At 50.0% G+C, this 15,140-nt stretch overlaps 4 protein-coding genes across 4 annotated transcripts; 1 reads left to right on the top strand and 3 right to left on the bottom strand.

Moving 5' to 3' along the window:
* Positions 1–30: 30 nt before the first annotated feature.
* VFPPC_12321 (major facilitator superfamily transporter) lies at positions 31–1,590 on the bottom strand (the record flags this gene model as incomplete). The annotated part of the gene is made up of 4 exons (XM_018290241.1): positions 31–488; positions 552–928; positions 1,046–1,387; positions 1,439–1,590. 4 exons carry the CDS (start codon positions 1,588–1,590, stop codon positions 31–33), a joined length of 1,329 nt encoding a protein of 442 aa, XP_018135913.1.
* Positions 1,591–2,042: 452 nt separating this feature from the next.
* VFPPC_18402 (hypothetical protein) lies at positions 2,043–2,309 on the bottom strand (the record flags this gene model as incomplete). Its single annotated transcript, XM_022430019.1, has 1 exon — positions 2,043–2,309. One exon carries the CDS (start codon positions 2,307–2,309, stop codon positions 2,043–2,045), a length of 267 nt encoding a protein of 88 aa, XP_022284997.1.
* A 915-nt stretch (positions 2,310–3,224) lies between these two features.
* VFPPC_12318 (parasitic phase-specific protein PSP-1) lies at positions 3,225–4,315 on the top strand (the record flags this gene model as incomplete). The annotated part of the gene is made up of 3 exons (XM_018290239.1): positions 3,225–3,576; positions 3,627–4,101; positions 4,168–4,315. The coding sequence occupies 3 exons, from the start codon at positions 3,225–3,227 to the stop codon at positions 4,313–4,315; spliced, it is 975 nt and encodes a 324-aa protein (XP_018135911.1).
* A 1,552-nt stretch (positions 4,316–5,867) lies between these two features.
* On the bottom strand, positions 5,868–8,456 carry VFPPC_12317 (reverse transcriptase; the record flags this gene model as incomplete). Its single annotated transcript, XM_018290238.1, has 1 exon — positions 5,868–8,456. One exon carries the CDS (start codon positions 8,454–8,456, stop codon positions 5,868–5,870), a length of 2,589 nt encoding a protein of 862 aa, XP_018135910.1.
* Positions 8,457–15,140: the final 6,684 nt, after the last annotated feature.

Below are 15,140 nucleotides of genomic sequence, written 5' to 3'. Positions count from 1 at the left end.
GAAAATATAGTATAGACATCATGACCAATGCTACTGGTTTATCCTTCCATGAATACCTCGGTCTGTCAATTCGTACCCAGAATCTCTAATATCACCCTCTAATCGCGCCGGCACCTCAACCATAGGTGAAAGACCGGTGCAGCTACTCTGCATTTCTCTCTCAACACGCTTCTTCTCCAGTTCTTGCATATTTTCGAAGTTATGTTTCCATGCGGCCAGGCAGGATAGAAGAGCCGCAGCCGCAAATCCAATCATTACTTTATGCTGCAACGAAAACGACTGTCCGTACGACTCTCTTACTAGGTTGGCAAGGTCTGATGGAAACATTTGGATTGCGGTGATGGATTGCAGAATCGCGGCAAGCCTATCTGGCCCCAGTACAGGCCCTAATTCGGATGTAATTCGGCTAGATATGACGGCTTGTCCAATCGCAATACCAACTAGGCCACCTAGGACTCTGACCTGAGTGATGGCACCCATTACTACACCTAATACATTGTTAATTTGTTGCCAGAGTGCGTGCCTGCTATAAATTGCTGATGGTGACTCACTGATATCATCTTTGCTAACCTCCAGTCTAGCCACGATCGCCAAACTACTTAGAGCAATACCGAATCCGAGTCCAAGAAAGACCTGGAAAACATATTGCTGTGCAGGCACGGGACCAGCAGACTTGGGTAATGTGGACATAAGTCCGAGACCAAACATTTGTAGAGGAAGACTGCCAACTAATAAATACCAAGCCATGCCTCCTATCTTGGATCTTGCGGCTACCATGCCACAGACTGCGGCACCTGTAGCTGAGAGCAGTAGCAGGGGAAGCATGTCGATACCGGCCCTTATGGGAGTTAGGCCGTTTTGAAGTTGTAGCCGCTGTGGCAGGAAGATGATGGTTGCCATAAAAGGGAAGCCGGTAAAGAACGCAGCCCTGGAGGACGTGTTAGTTTATATTGCCAGGCTGCAAGGTTGATTGACTTCAATATTTGTTTCCTCCGACACTGTAAAGAAATGCTGGGGATAATACCGTGTCCTTCATTTTACATACAGCATGGAGAATCCGGTTGTCCGTTGGGACACAAGAGATGCTGGAACTAGGGGCAACAGATAGTTGTTTTGAAACCGCTTGGAAATATACCACTGCCACATTGCAAAGCTGATCAGACCGATGCCTCCGAGCGTAAATGACACAATTATGGGCGCGTCGTTCCACTCGTAGTGCATTCCACCCGACTCGAGGGCAAAAATGAGCGGAACGCATCCGATGAGAAAGAGCGTCACTCCGAAGAAGTCGATGCCCTTGATGGTGCGCCAAGTAATTGGAAGCGGTTCAGAATTTACGGGAAAGATAAAAATGACGACAATTAAACTCGTAATGCCGGGTGGGAGACTGGATGAATTCGATTAGCGTCGAAGATATCGTGCGTAGTTTGGGTCTTACTTTAGGAAAAAGACCCAACGCCATGATGTTGAACTGACAATGATGCCGCCCAAAACTGTGCCGAGGATGCTGGACACACCAAAGATGGCGCTCATGAGGCCGACCGCGATTCCAACGTATTCGACCGGGGTTACTTCTGTCATAACTGCCATGGCAAGGCTATACAGACCCGCTCCGCCCATACCTTGGAACGAACGAAATAGGATGCTGTAAAATAGTAGATTGTTATTCGCGAAGGCGTTTGAAGCATTAAAAGGGACTGCGGACGTACAGCTGTTCCATGGTCTGGCTGAGGCCGCAAGCCAGTGAGAAGAGCGTGAAGATGACAAACGAGACAATAAACGTGCTCTTTCTGCCAAAGAGATCACTTACACGGGCCCAAACGACTAGAAAACCTAAACAACGCGTAAGTCGGTCGAAACTGATGAATTCATCAACTCCATTTTACTTGCCCGTGTATGTAATCAAATATGCAGTCACGACCCAGTTGCTCTTATCGAAGCCCCCAAGGCTCGAAGATATAGATACTAAGGCCGTAGCAATAATGCTCGTCTCTAGGGCAGACAGGAACAAGCCCGAACAGAGACTATTGCCCATCTTGCAGTCAGCCTCGTAGCCAGCTAACTGAACAGCAAACAATTCGAACAGTTGCAGCAAACCATGTAAGTGTAAGCCATAGGCTCCATCCGTGGATGGGCTTCAGATGAGCAGTGGGTAGACTGCCATGTTTATCGTCGGTCAAGCCAAGAACGGGCGCCGCGTCGTCTGTGCCATGTCGAGCGTTTTCCGAGGCCTCTGCGCAAGACATAGCAGCTCTTGACAAACAGAAGCTATGTGTCAAACCGCAAAAAAGCATTGCATGTTTTTGCATGGTATTAAGTAGCTGCAATTAGCTAAAACTGGCGGTGCTATGCAGTAGCTAGCTGTCTTTCGCAAGTCCGATAATAGGGACGTATACTTGGCCGCTACCATTGACAGCTACTTTCCTGGTGATAGTAGTACAATTATCATCCATTTCGGCGAGTTTGGATCACCAGACCCGTACTCCTGAATCCCTTACAGACATATGTGTTGATACAGTGAAACGGGCTACGATGGTTCACTGCCTTGCAAATGGATCCCAGAAAGATTGCAAGTTAACAACTTACTGGGCAATTCTTGTCCACTCACCACAGGCAGACTCCCCAACCACCAAGATGTCGCCGCGGCTGGACAAGCCACGTAATGCACCGACCGAGTACGACGTAGGTCTCGCGCTATCCAATGTCGCCGTGTAAACTTGCACAGCGCTGTCATTTCGTTACGTGCTATGTACACTCAAGGGTTGGTGACGCACGGAAAAGTCGCCGGCATCCAGCTGAAGCTGACGCAACCCCCCCACCTGCGTAATTGCGTAGGCGGCGGGCACGGACAACCGTGTTGACTAGAATCGGTCACTGTCCGAAAAGAAACGACCACCACCGTCAGCCACGTTCTAACTCATGATTCAAATCATTTCGCCAACGGCTTTCCGAGATCCTCCCCGAGATTTCACCCCCTTCATCCTTTTTTCCACAACGTGGACGCTAATGCCACATCGTGAGATCGTATAGGCCCTTGCGCCTTAGTCGTCCCTTTATGCCTAATTTAGCGTCAACCAACTAGAAGCGACTTTGTGACAGCAGGCAATCAAAGCTACAAAACACATGCAACTGCCCTAAAAGGTTGGGCTTGTGTTATTGTTTAGTTAACACCGGCGTTAACTTCATCTTGTCGGATTTTAATTGACTCTATCTTCACCTACGGAATGCCTTCTTCTCATGGCCAGGGTCCACCGGGGCCTGGAGAGTTTCCAGGAAGTCCTCCTGGGATTCCTCCCGGCACCATCATCTTTGGGCCCAAGGGCAACTGCACTCTCGACATCTGCCCCGTTGAGTACTCGGTCTATGGCTACCGCCCAACCTTAGCCGTCAATATCGCCTTCATTATCCTCTTCGCCATTGCAGCCGGCATCCACCTCTATCAGGGAATAAGATGGAAGTCTTGGTTCTTCATGGCCTGCATCCTTGTTGGGTGTGTGTCTGCTATCTTGGGGTATATAGGACGTGTGATGATGTACTATAACCCGTTTAACTTTTCGGCGTTTATGCTTCAAATCAGTAAGTGGACTACTAATATCATTCAGACTCTGACTTACACATGCCGTTAGCCTGTGTCACCACCACACCTGTCTACTTCTGCGCCGCAATCTACATAACATTAGCCAAGATCATCGTATACTTCTCACCCAACCTCTCGCGCTGCCGTCCCAGTTTCTTTTACTGGTTTTTTATACCCTGCGACTTCTTCTCGCTCGTCATCCAAGCTGCCGGCGGTGCCTTGTCTACGACCTCCAAGGGAACCAGCCAACAAGGCGTCAATCTCGCCCTGGCCGGCCTCTCATTCCAGGTCTTCACCATCTGCACCTTCTGTGGTCTTATGGGAGACTATTTGTACCGCTACTTTCGCTCTGGAAATGCAGCCGGCACAAAGCTCGGGTGGAAACTGTACACCTTTTTTACGTTTCTGTCCTTGGCTATTTTGCTCATCACGATGCGTTGCACGTACCGTCTTGCTGAGCTGCACGACGGGTACAGCGGGTACATGGTCCGCGACGAAGGGTTATTTATCGGTCTCGAGGGAGTGTAAGTCTGGGTCTTTTGTTATCAAACCGTTTCCTGCGGATGACTTTGCTAAACTATGATTCACAGGCTCATTCTCCTTTCTGTGTACGCATTGATGCTTGGACACCCAGGCCCCGTCTTCAAGACGGCGGACAGAAAGCAAATTAGTTTGGAGAATCGTGGCTACGAGCTTAGGGATGACCCTAGTAGCAATACTAGCGTTCATGGAATTTAGAAACTCGGGCTGCAAGTGACTCGAGGAGGCCCTCGTGGAGGGAATGCCTAACATGCACTCAGTTCTTGCCTGTTTCGGAGTACAGGAGGGCTTGTCTAATTAATATCATTCGTCACAACGCCGCTTTTTTTTTTTTCCGGAGGGTTGCTCTAAGTAAAATCCCGCATTGCGAAAATATCCTTGTGCAATATCGCTTCGTTTGTTCATTGCCTATCATAGCAGCGGCGATGGGGTGTTCGAAGACCCCGTAGAAATCGCCATACAAGCCAAAATGAGATGGAAGTAGTAAAAAACTTCAGAAAGAGGTGGCGTAGCTTCGTATAAAGCGGACTCGATGTCCACAGAGGCTACCAACACACACACACACACACAATTTATTACGCCCGGTGGAGTCTCCTCCAATAGGGCACAACTTCCCTTCGACAACCTCTTTGGCTCATCCGCTACTGTTAGTGGAGTGTTGGGTTGGTGTTGGTTACTGCAGCCGGGGGTGCCCGCGGAACCATCCCCGCCCTATCTTCTCCCTAACAAGCGGTGAGGGAAGCCGACATTCTCTGGCCCTTCGACAAAGGGCCGTCGACAACAAAGCGACCAACGAGACTGCTCTAATATGAAGATAGGAACAGTCTAGGAAGTCCTTGGGCTGTACTACGCGCATATCACGAGCGCCATACCCGTCGCGCCGCCGTGGAGCCTGGCCGGCAGATGGGCTCGTAGGTCTTCATAAGTCGACCCAAAGCCTACGAACGGAAACCAGATGGCGACCTAGTCTATGACTGCGGTCTAACTAAAACCTTTTTCAAGAGTTCAGAGAGGACTCTGCGCTATACCTCCGGACGAACTGCAACACCGCGGGATCAGGGACCCGGGCTTGAGGAAGGAGTTTTTAGGAGTCATTGACGGGCCAGGGGATTCCGAGTCTCTCAACCGGCGGAGGGACGAGGACTTGACACAATGTACGCTGCTTGAACCGGTTGGTTTTTTGTCCCGGCCGTGGCCAGGGTTTTCCAACTGGGAGGCTTGAACCTGCGGATATGTAGTGTGTGAAGGGATCTTGGGCAATGGCTATGATGTAGCTGTATGGAAGGGATGTGGACTACCGTTGATCTAGTCTCCCCAGACTGTACGTAGCTTATCAGGACATCCAGATGCTGGAGTAACTATGTAGACTCTTGCACGCCTTTATACCCCTCGGGAGGTGTGGTCCAAGGCGTTAAATATATCATCCTCATCCTCATCATCCTCCAATAGGGCAACTATCAATCTGTGTTACATAACTAGTTCCGAAGTCGTGCCTTTGTCTCATACTAGCCCTTCCGGCAAAACAATCTATTCCTTGCTCTTTGCCGTTTTAAACACTTATCTTACTACGAGGTCTCACGCATTGGGTATTTATTATCCGCAGGCTAGCTTGGAGCCACTCCTCCAAGTTGTTCAACATCCTATCTACGGCAGCTGAAGCGGCGCCAGCTTGATATGTCGTGAGGTGATGGTTAGTGTTTGGAGATAAGTGAGATGTTATGGAGGATAGGGGGTGAGGTGTGGGAGGTTATTAATTGCCAAGGCGACCCGTGGCCTTCACAAAGCGTATTGTTGCGCGCACGACCGCCATATTTGGTTCCCACTTCGTTCCATCCGTCGGTGACTTGCCACCTAGGTAGAATGAAGTGTTTCCTCGATTTGTCTCCGTACATTGAAGCATTTCTCTTCTGTGAGATGTCCATTGTTTGCATCTAAACAGTAAGTGTGCCACCGTCTCCCTTTCTGCGCCACAAGCACACAAATCTGACGTTAATTGCTTGATTTGACACAGATAGTTATTCAACGCGGACATGCCTGTTCTCAGCTGGGCAAGAGCGTTGCGTTCCTCCCATGGGCGTTCGTCATAGAGCAGCCGGGTGTGATCTCCAGGTAGAGCCTTATCTATCCTTTTGGAGTGCTTACCAACCTTGTCCGGTATGCATCGTTCTCTCTTCAGCTTCCGTTTTTCAATGTTCAGCGTTGTAGACCGCATTCTCGGAAACTGTCTGTCCGGCACGGCCCCGCTCTTGGTCGCCTCGCGTGCTTTGCTCTTGGCAAGAAGCACCAATTCATTGTCGTCGCTCACCGGGCTCCATTCGATGGCCACTCTATTACCCTTCCCCAGTAGATTTTCTATTACCTCGTAAATCAACGGCATATATTCCTGCCCTGACTGTTGGCGTGGATTTCCAAGGCTCAGCACGGCTGCTTTATTATTCGTCATCACCACCACATTACGGTCTCTAATCATCGGTAGGGATCGCAGAGCATATGCCATTGCCGCCAGCTGTCCCGAGTATGGATTTTGTTCCGTTCTGTGACCGAGTGTAAAAGAGAAGCCCTCACGCTTTGATTTCCCTCGGGCTGATGTAGGTATTTGCAACACTCCACACACACCGACCACCCCATTCCGTCCTGAGCTATTTACTGCCAACTTGACACTCCATCCAGCGGTGGTCCGCTCTTTTGTTTCATCTACGAGAGTTTGCACGCGCTTGATCCAGGGCGCCAACGGGAATGGTCTGATGTCCTCCATTTCGTCCAGCGGAATGTCTTTCAGCCGATTTGCCACTTGATGGAAGGGTGACTTGCGTGATCTGTAGAACCTCTGAATCCTCGATGTGACACGCCGCAGCGGGTTTGTGTCTGGGAGAGTGTGGATATCGATCCACGCCTTGATTGCTCGTCGCCAGAGTCGTTCATGCACGCTGACAATGTGCGCTTCTGCTTCCGCAACACTTGTGGCCACTGTAAGATAGGTCCCAACAATTGCTTGAGCCCCTGTCCTCTGAACACGATTAACTGGTCCAATGAGCTTGTCCTTGCAGGCATGCATCCATACATTTGATGCATAGTCCACTGTCGGAACCACTGTCGCCGTGAACAGTTGGCGCGCCGTGGTGGCCGAGAGGCCCTTTAATCTCTTGAGTTCCAGCGCTGCCTCCAACCCTTTCGAGGCCGCATATGCGATGTGTTGCCGGTATTTAAGCTTGGAGTCCATCCAAACGCCTAAAACCTTGACGCATTCTTTTGGTTGGACCTCGCGTCCCTTGACAACAGCAGGTAACTTATCAAATTTTGGGTCACTGCAAGTGAAATGGATGATGCTCGTTTTATTCACTTGGAATGTTGCTCCGCTTCTCTTCTCCCACTCGATAGCACTTTCTATGATTGACGCAATGCCAGCGCGGTTGCTGTGACCCGTCGGGCCCGTGACCCAGGCCGTGAAGTCGTCAATAAACGCTATGGCTCCTCCGTTAGCATCGATCCGTCGCTGAACCAGGTCTGCGTTGAAGAACAAGTAAGCAATTGGGGAGAGCGGTGAGCCTTGCGGGAGGCCCGATTGTGGTAACGCTCGAGTGTCGGAGCACTGCCCGTTCACCATAATCGCGGCCGTGCGGTTCGAGCAAAAAGCTTCGATCCATCTCAGCAGCTTCTCTGGTATTCCTCTGGCTCTCATTCTTTGAATTAGTCTCTCTTTACAGACCCCATTATATGCTCCTTTGACGCCGAAGTTGATCAGACTGAGCACCCGACGTCCTCTCCAGGCCGCATATACTTGCTCTTGCAGGAGCATCAAGGCTTGCTCTGCCGAGCGTTGCTTACGTCCCCCGAAGTGGTTCGTAGGCAGCAGGCCGTATGTCTCGACCGCGTGAGATAATCTTTCCGCGAGTACGGCTTCCAGCACCTTGCCAAGCGTCGACAACAACGATATTGGCCTCCACGCTTCCGCGAGGGTGTACTCGGGTTTGTCAGGTTTCTTCAAGGGTATGATTTTTGCGTGTCGCCATTGGTCAGGTAGCATTCCTCCCTCCAATGACGCTCGGATCAACGCCAGGACTCTATATTTCACAACTGGCCACACCTTCTTCCAGACTATGACAGGTAGTCCATCCTCGCCTGGTGCCTTCCATGATTTGGCAGCGAGCAGTCGCCGTTCTATTTCTTCCATGGTGAGGTCCGGCATGGGCACCGGAGCTCGTTGGGGTCGATCTCCCTCCTCCTCAATGTCGTCCGGGAGAGGTGGAAAGAAGGTTGCGAGCAACTCTTCCGCTTGTTCCTCATTAGACGCCGTCCGATGATTTGGCAAGTGCGCGCGTTGTGCCCGGACTTGCCGCATGTACCACACCGCCGGCCGTTCGTCTCATCCCTCGGCTTCCGACTGTGACGGGCTTAGCCCAAGTTTGTTCAACACAGGGGTGCCTTCATACTGTCTATCTAAAACTAAGGAGAATGGAAAGATCAGAGCTCGAGGCTCGCCCTCGAGCTCGTGGTCAAGTAGTCGTTGAGACTAAGTGAAATAACCTAATTACAGACCTGGCAGAGCCAGGTCTCAGATACCGGGCGTAGCCCGTGACACTCAGTAACAATGGATACTCTGCTGGGTATCATTCGGCCTTCTGTTGCTGGGTCATCAACGTGGCCAGCAATCAAAGCTATGGATTCCTTGTGCGCTGCCCTTAAATGGCTTCGCAGCCCATCAAGACGTTCAAAGGGACTTGATCTGCGGTCACAATCGTTGTAATCGCAGAAGACCCTCCCCTTACTTCGATGACGACGCTGACTCAGGTGCGTACGCACATAATGTTGATTGAGTGCAATGTCCGTACCGAATGGCTCGGCATCGCAATTTGAGTAAAGGCAGACCATTGGAGACTTTCCACAATGTTGGAATCTGTGTAGAATATTCGTCAGTCTAATTATTTATCAAGGAGGGCTGCTAAAGCAAGCGACTTGCGGTGTACTCATATGCCTCTCATGTCCGCTTGCCTGAAAGTCATTGTCCATGGCACAACTTCTCAGTATTGTGCGGCATACTTTCTACGAAAGGAATGGACTCTTTTTTTTTTTTTTTTGCCAGTGGTGTATGACAGTAGTGGATTGGTGAACGAGATGGGTTGAATCCCTGGCCAATGGCCCGTGACTAATTGCGTACAAAGCCTTGCGCAAAGGTGAAGGGGTGGTGACAGACTCAAAGTCCTGGATTGCAATGCATTCATATTTGACAAACCGGAAACGCCGCGGAATATGACTGTTTGCATGATAAGAAGCAAAGGGGGTTGGGAGTTATTCAGCTAGGGAGGCGCCGAGCTTGCCAATCGGCGATACTAGGTGGCGAAGCTTGATGTAACCATTGAGGCAATCGCACAAGGACAACAAACAAACCAGGCGATCTGGCTAGCGAATCCAAAGGTGCTTGGAGACGACAGCCGCCCGACATGCATGCCTGGTGCACGAAGCTACGCATACATCAATACATGAACGGCTTCAGAACTACCGACCAGTGAGATTGTCAGGCAAGAAGGTCGACGTGCGTGGCATTTTAGGGATCCAGTGACATCACCTTCGGAGATTGATCAAGGAAGTATTGCCTCTTCACTTCGTACTTCTCCTTTCCACATCAGGCACCTAGGTAACAAGCAATCGGAAGGTCATAGAGCCGAGCATCCCTGCTTGTGAAAAAGGCACCTGAACAACTCGGCGGACAAGGTTGCTCGTAAGATTTTGGCTCGCGCTTCATCAAGCAGTTGATGTGATGTGTCACAATTTCAAAGAATTGGACATGTCAGGCCCCACGGATTTCCGATAATTACGATATAATATTCATCTCAGCTCTGAGAAATTTTCCCCGATTATCTACATCTAGGCCAAATGTGGAACAAGGACAGGAAATAATGAGTACTGGGATTGATGACCAATGTTTAAGAAGGTTTTTGCGACACGCGCAGGCTCTAGGATTTACATCCCGTACAATAGAATGCAAGTTGAGTCAACTGCCTGCTACCATGACGCTGCCGAGCATTGGGCCAGGGTATCCATGTAATACTCAAGAACCAAATGTGAAAAAGAGAAGTGGGCGCCCTTACATTGGAGCTTATAACGTTATATCGCGACATTTGTTCCTGCCTGAGATGCTCAAAGAGACCGAAATTGGTCCGTATCCCAGCATCATTTACATCCAGAGAGATTTCATGCGCTCATTTTTTCGTGGATTCCCTGATCATCTTGCTGTCATAGCCAGAGATGCTGGTGCAGAAACAACACAACTGAGGAGAAGCATCACACCAAGATATGATGCGCCACAGCCAGCGACAGATACTTCACCTGCAAATATGTCGGTACCGGCAGCTGATCTTCCTCAGAGGCAGACAAGCCCAACTTTGACAACGCAAAGCCCAAATACGGATTTCCAGTTGTCAGCTCCTGCTCTGACTGCTGCCTTAAGGGCACGAGGCCGCCGACAGCTACGGCGCCACGATTCCGAGAGCATGCGGTCTATATTATCGCCGCCTCAACCAGAAGAACAGCAGAATGGAGACCACCTGTCCGCCAGTTCCCGTCCAGGCACTATCATTAATCTTCAACCGTCCACCACTTGTCAAATGACTCATTCCAGGGATACACTCAGTTCCATTCGAAGTCAAGATACGCAGAGTTCGGACTCAACAGGTCGAACAATCCTCGCGCCGTATGATCTGCATAGGTACAAGTTCTGAGTAGGTTAGGTGAAGTAAAACAGTCGGCAAACGACCTCTCCCTCCGAGGCCCCGGCTGGCGCTGCTTCCATTCATTGGTACTTCTTCTATTTTACGTCGCATATCTGCTTCACAGTGAACTGACACAAAGCCAGGCTCTATGTGTGACAACCCTCGCCAATGTGTAGCAGTGCAGTGATTACAAACATGCGGAATAATGGTAACGCAAGGGCTATACCCAGATCCTTGAAAGGTCGCCTGGGATGTATTGAGCCTGTCGCCGCCGTGCTAACAATGACATTGACGACAACCCTGGGAACTAAGGCTGTAGCCACGACAATCACAACGGCCGTAGCCAGCTTCGTAACCAAACGATGGTTAGAAGTGGGCCACTCGGGGGTGGACTACGTTATTCCCTGAAATAAGCACCTTGGTTGTGCTTAGAATCAGGTCGCTGCTATGCAAGGGATAAACTGCAACTTTTGAAAGATCGATTGTGCGAAGCAGTAAGTCACCGTCAGGAGAAAGTCTGAAGAAAGGAAACGATGGGCTAGGCGTCTAAATGAGTCGAAATATCTGCTAAACTGTGAAAATCTCTCTATACTCAGCTTCTTCCAGCGAAGTCCCTCGGACTCAAAGTGTTCCAAAGCAAGTAATTCATCTACTCAATCCCTCCTTTCCCGGCATCGACCATGTACTCCCTCCCACTCCACATGTTCAAGAGCCTGAGGAGCATCGGCTATTTCATGTTCACTATTCCATCACCACACTAACGAATGCCCCAGGGGTGTGCGCTGATCGGCATGTCCGTGTTGTCGTTGCTTGTCCGTGAACATTGTCGTACCGGAAATCTCAGCTGGTGATATTGTGTTAAATGCGGACGCATTGCTAGGTCCACTGACCTGCTGATATGTCCATGGACCAGGAAGTGCCGATCCCGCAGGACGGGGAAATTGGAGGTATAACTCTTGGAATGGCGTCCACGACACGATGCCATTTTTAAATGTTAGACAAGTTTGAAGGTAGACAACCTCAGCGGTCAATGCTTGGTTTTGCGAGGTCAATTCTCTTATCGCTTGGTCACTGGCAGTTTGTGATTCCAGCTCTCTGACCGTGGATTCAAGTCGTGCTATATATTGCTTGGTTCTCTGTCGAGCTGCGCGCTGGGCAATTCGATCAAGGGTTCGTTTGCGTTCTAATTTCTCCGGAGTTAATTTAGCGGTCTGGCGAGATCCTTGCGGAAGATTAGCAACGAATGAGCCTTGCACACCGTTTCATTATACAAAATCAGGGCGAGCCCAAAAACATTGTCAAAGAGTTGTAAATCCTTACTTTTACGCTGAGTAGTGCAGCTTGGTGCCGTGGGTGACATGCTGAGGGAGCACCAGGAAGTAATATCTGTGGTTTGTTCAAAGAAATGCGCATCCCTCTTTGTCGTTATTGTTTTACGTCCGTAATCACTTCGGAGCTACGGGTACGACTTATCCCAGCCATGATATCCATCTAGTTCAAGGACAACATTTATCACCAAGTTATTGGTGTCGCAGGTAGGAAAAAGGAGCTAACAAGGGCGGCCCAGGGTTAGCTCAGGGAACATTTGTTGTATCGAGAGGGTAACTATTAAACGCTAATGCGGCACCTACGGCTCCAGTATGACACTGAGATGCCTGCGTGCCTGGCCGTGCCGGTGAACAGTTGAGATTAGGACAACCCTACCGCACCATGGCGGGCAGGGGCGTGGATTGTCCCGAGACGGATGGCAGATCATCATGAGTACAGGGATATCGCAGTTCACTCTTCGCTTCAGCAAATCAAAGGGCCTCTACGTGAGGTCTGCAGTGCAGCTTTGTTGCTAGACCGCTGTTGCGTTAGTTACCAGATACTCCCAACCACGCTCTCCGATATATGGAGTTGCATGGATGCATTGATTCCAAGCCACTCCATATTCACAACCCGTCAATTTCTGCTCGGGAGACGCCACATTGCCTTAAACAGAGTGGCGGCACTGATCGTTTAACGTTTTAGTCCTCGCCTTAACACGCAGACTCTAGTAGTGGGTCAAAACCTGTCAACATTTTTAAGGCTGAGTTTTTCCCACTAGTGACATCCGCAGAGCATCCCGATTCGACCCCTTGTTCACAGTTCTACCTTGTTGTGCTGACGCATGTGATGCATGTTTAGATTCAATGCCTCAGCTGTCTGGCGTCACCATCATTTCCCTCTCTCGTACATCACGCCATAAATGCGTCATTCCGAACAGGCTGCCTATCCCATGCCAAGATAATCAGGGGATGGCCTTTGGAACCTTGGAGACGGGGGCGAGGAGAAAGATACGTTTTGTGGTTGTGATTCCGTGGACTTCTGGGGCTCCATGAAATATTGACAGCGGACCGATGTGGGGACCTGCTCGACACCACCTGCCCTTTCAGGCATGACCATCATACAAGGGTCAGCCAATACTTTCAGGTGCTTGCATGGATCACTCGGAGGCTGCCGCAGTTTTGGGGCGTTCAATCAAGGTGGCCAGCCCTGCCACGTGTTTCAGAGTGGAACTAGACCATCATCCTCCGACTTTGCGAGTAATTGGTTCGGTAATATTGCCGAATTGCCTGTTTCATTGCACTGATCCTAACCCTGCTCAGGTATTTAACCCAGCAAATGTCTTCCAAGCCCATGAAGAAATGCCATGATGGAGGCCAAAAAGCGAGAGGAGGCTCTTCAGAATGAGACAAACAGGCCTGGCGGCAACAGAAGATTTGTTGCTGCCCCTGCTGAGAGGTCCCCATAACCACTTTTGTCTCTAACCGCACAAAGTGCTTCAATGCAACGCATATTACTATCACAAGTCGCGTCCAACAGTAGCTATCGTATTGTATAAACAACAACCTCCTATTAGCTCTAGACAAGATAGATTAAAACAATGTATATGCCTACCCCATCTTCGTCTTCCGGTAAAGCCTTCTCAAGACCAGCGATGTCGAACTTCTTCATCGTCATGATTTCAACGGCAACCCCCGGTCTGCGGTTTTATCCCCCGACGAAGTTATCTGTTGTAAGATACTCGGGGAAACTTGCCACGACAGCCCGAACTTGTCGCCAGCCATTCGCCTTGCTACTTCGTACTGTTGCACCCCGGCGTAAGATAATAGCTACACGCTTGAATACTCGTGCCCGCACTGCCCGGGTAATGTTCCTGAAAATGGTGGGGGTGTGGCACGAGCACTCCGTTGGAGATTTGCGACTGAAAGCAGGGCTTGGGACCTGAAGGTAAGGTAGTGGGCTGTGAGTACATCACACCCTGCGTCTGAATGAGACTATTTGAAGTTTAACAGCCACCAACATACTGGCTTCCAAATTCAACTCTCCATTTTAGGAAGCACTCACAGGGTTAAGCGATGGCTCCTATTGGCCGCAGCGGACCAGGGATGGCGTAATTCAGGTAGCCCTCGGGATTAGGACAATATTCCAAAATTGCCTTCCCATCGGGCATACTACTGCCACGACAGACCAAATCAGGGTGATATATGTTATAGGAGGTTGTGTCATTACGACATGTCTGGAAAAGAGCAGTGGGCCTGAACTTCCTGTAAACAGCAGATCTTTCGGGATCTGACTTGGTAGGTTGGTGACTCTAATGTGCTGCAAGTCATGCAGCTGTCTCCTTCCTTCCACTGCCTGGCGATGGCTTCTCGCATAAATGCGCTTCAGTTCCACCGCTCCACCCCGGTGGGTTGTAGTTCCTGGACAACAGCATTCGTTGTTTCATAACCCTTCTGTCAAACTACCTTGGCACATATATGTCTTGAGCGTGTAAACTTGTGCTAATGTTTTGCATCGAATGGAATCGTTCAAACGTATGAAACACACTCCCAGGGACGTGTATCCATAACGGTCGTCTACGGGTAAAGTTGAATCGACCGTTCACTTACAAAAAGTCCCTGCCTGGTGGTCATGCCACGCACGGCATTGCGGATAACGACGAACCAACTGGCGTCGTCACCGCACCCGTTCAAAGGCGGCGCGTCGTTCGTATTTGAGCACCTAAATCGGAAAATGCAATCCGTTTTGCAACATGGCAGACTTCAGCTTACTTATTGCCCGGGCTGAAAAGCGCATGGCAGAGAACGTCAGAGAAAAAGACAGGATTATTTTTGGTATTGGTGAGCTTGATAGGGAAATGGCCAAAACTACTCGGTTTTTGGCGGAAATGGAGATAAAGAGAGCGGCTGCGCAGTTTGCTAGACCTAGGACGGCGGAATTAGATGCTGACTTGAAGTCCTTGAATTATTACGTTTCAACCCTGACAGAGTCCTTGACGACGTTGGAAC

This window comes from Pochonia chlamydosporia (assembly GCF_001653235.2).
Source record: "Pochonia chlamydosporia 170 chromosome Unknown PCv3seq00015, whole genome shotgun sequence".
In the NCBI taxonomy this organism is placed as follows: Eukaryota; Fungi; Ascomycota; class Sordariomycetes; order Hypocreales; family Clavicipitaceae; genus Pochonia; species Pochonia chlamydosporia.
Note: the sequence above shows the minus strand (reverse complement) of the source record. Positions and strands in the feature narration are given on the sequence as shown.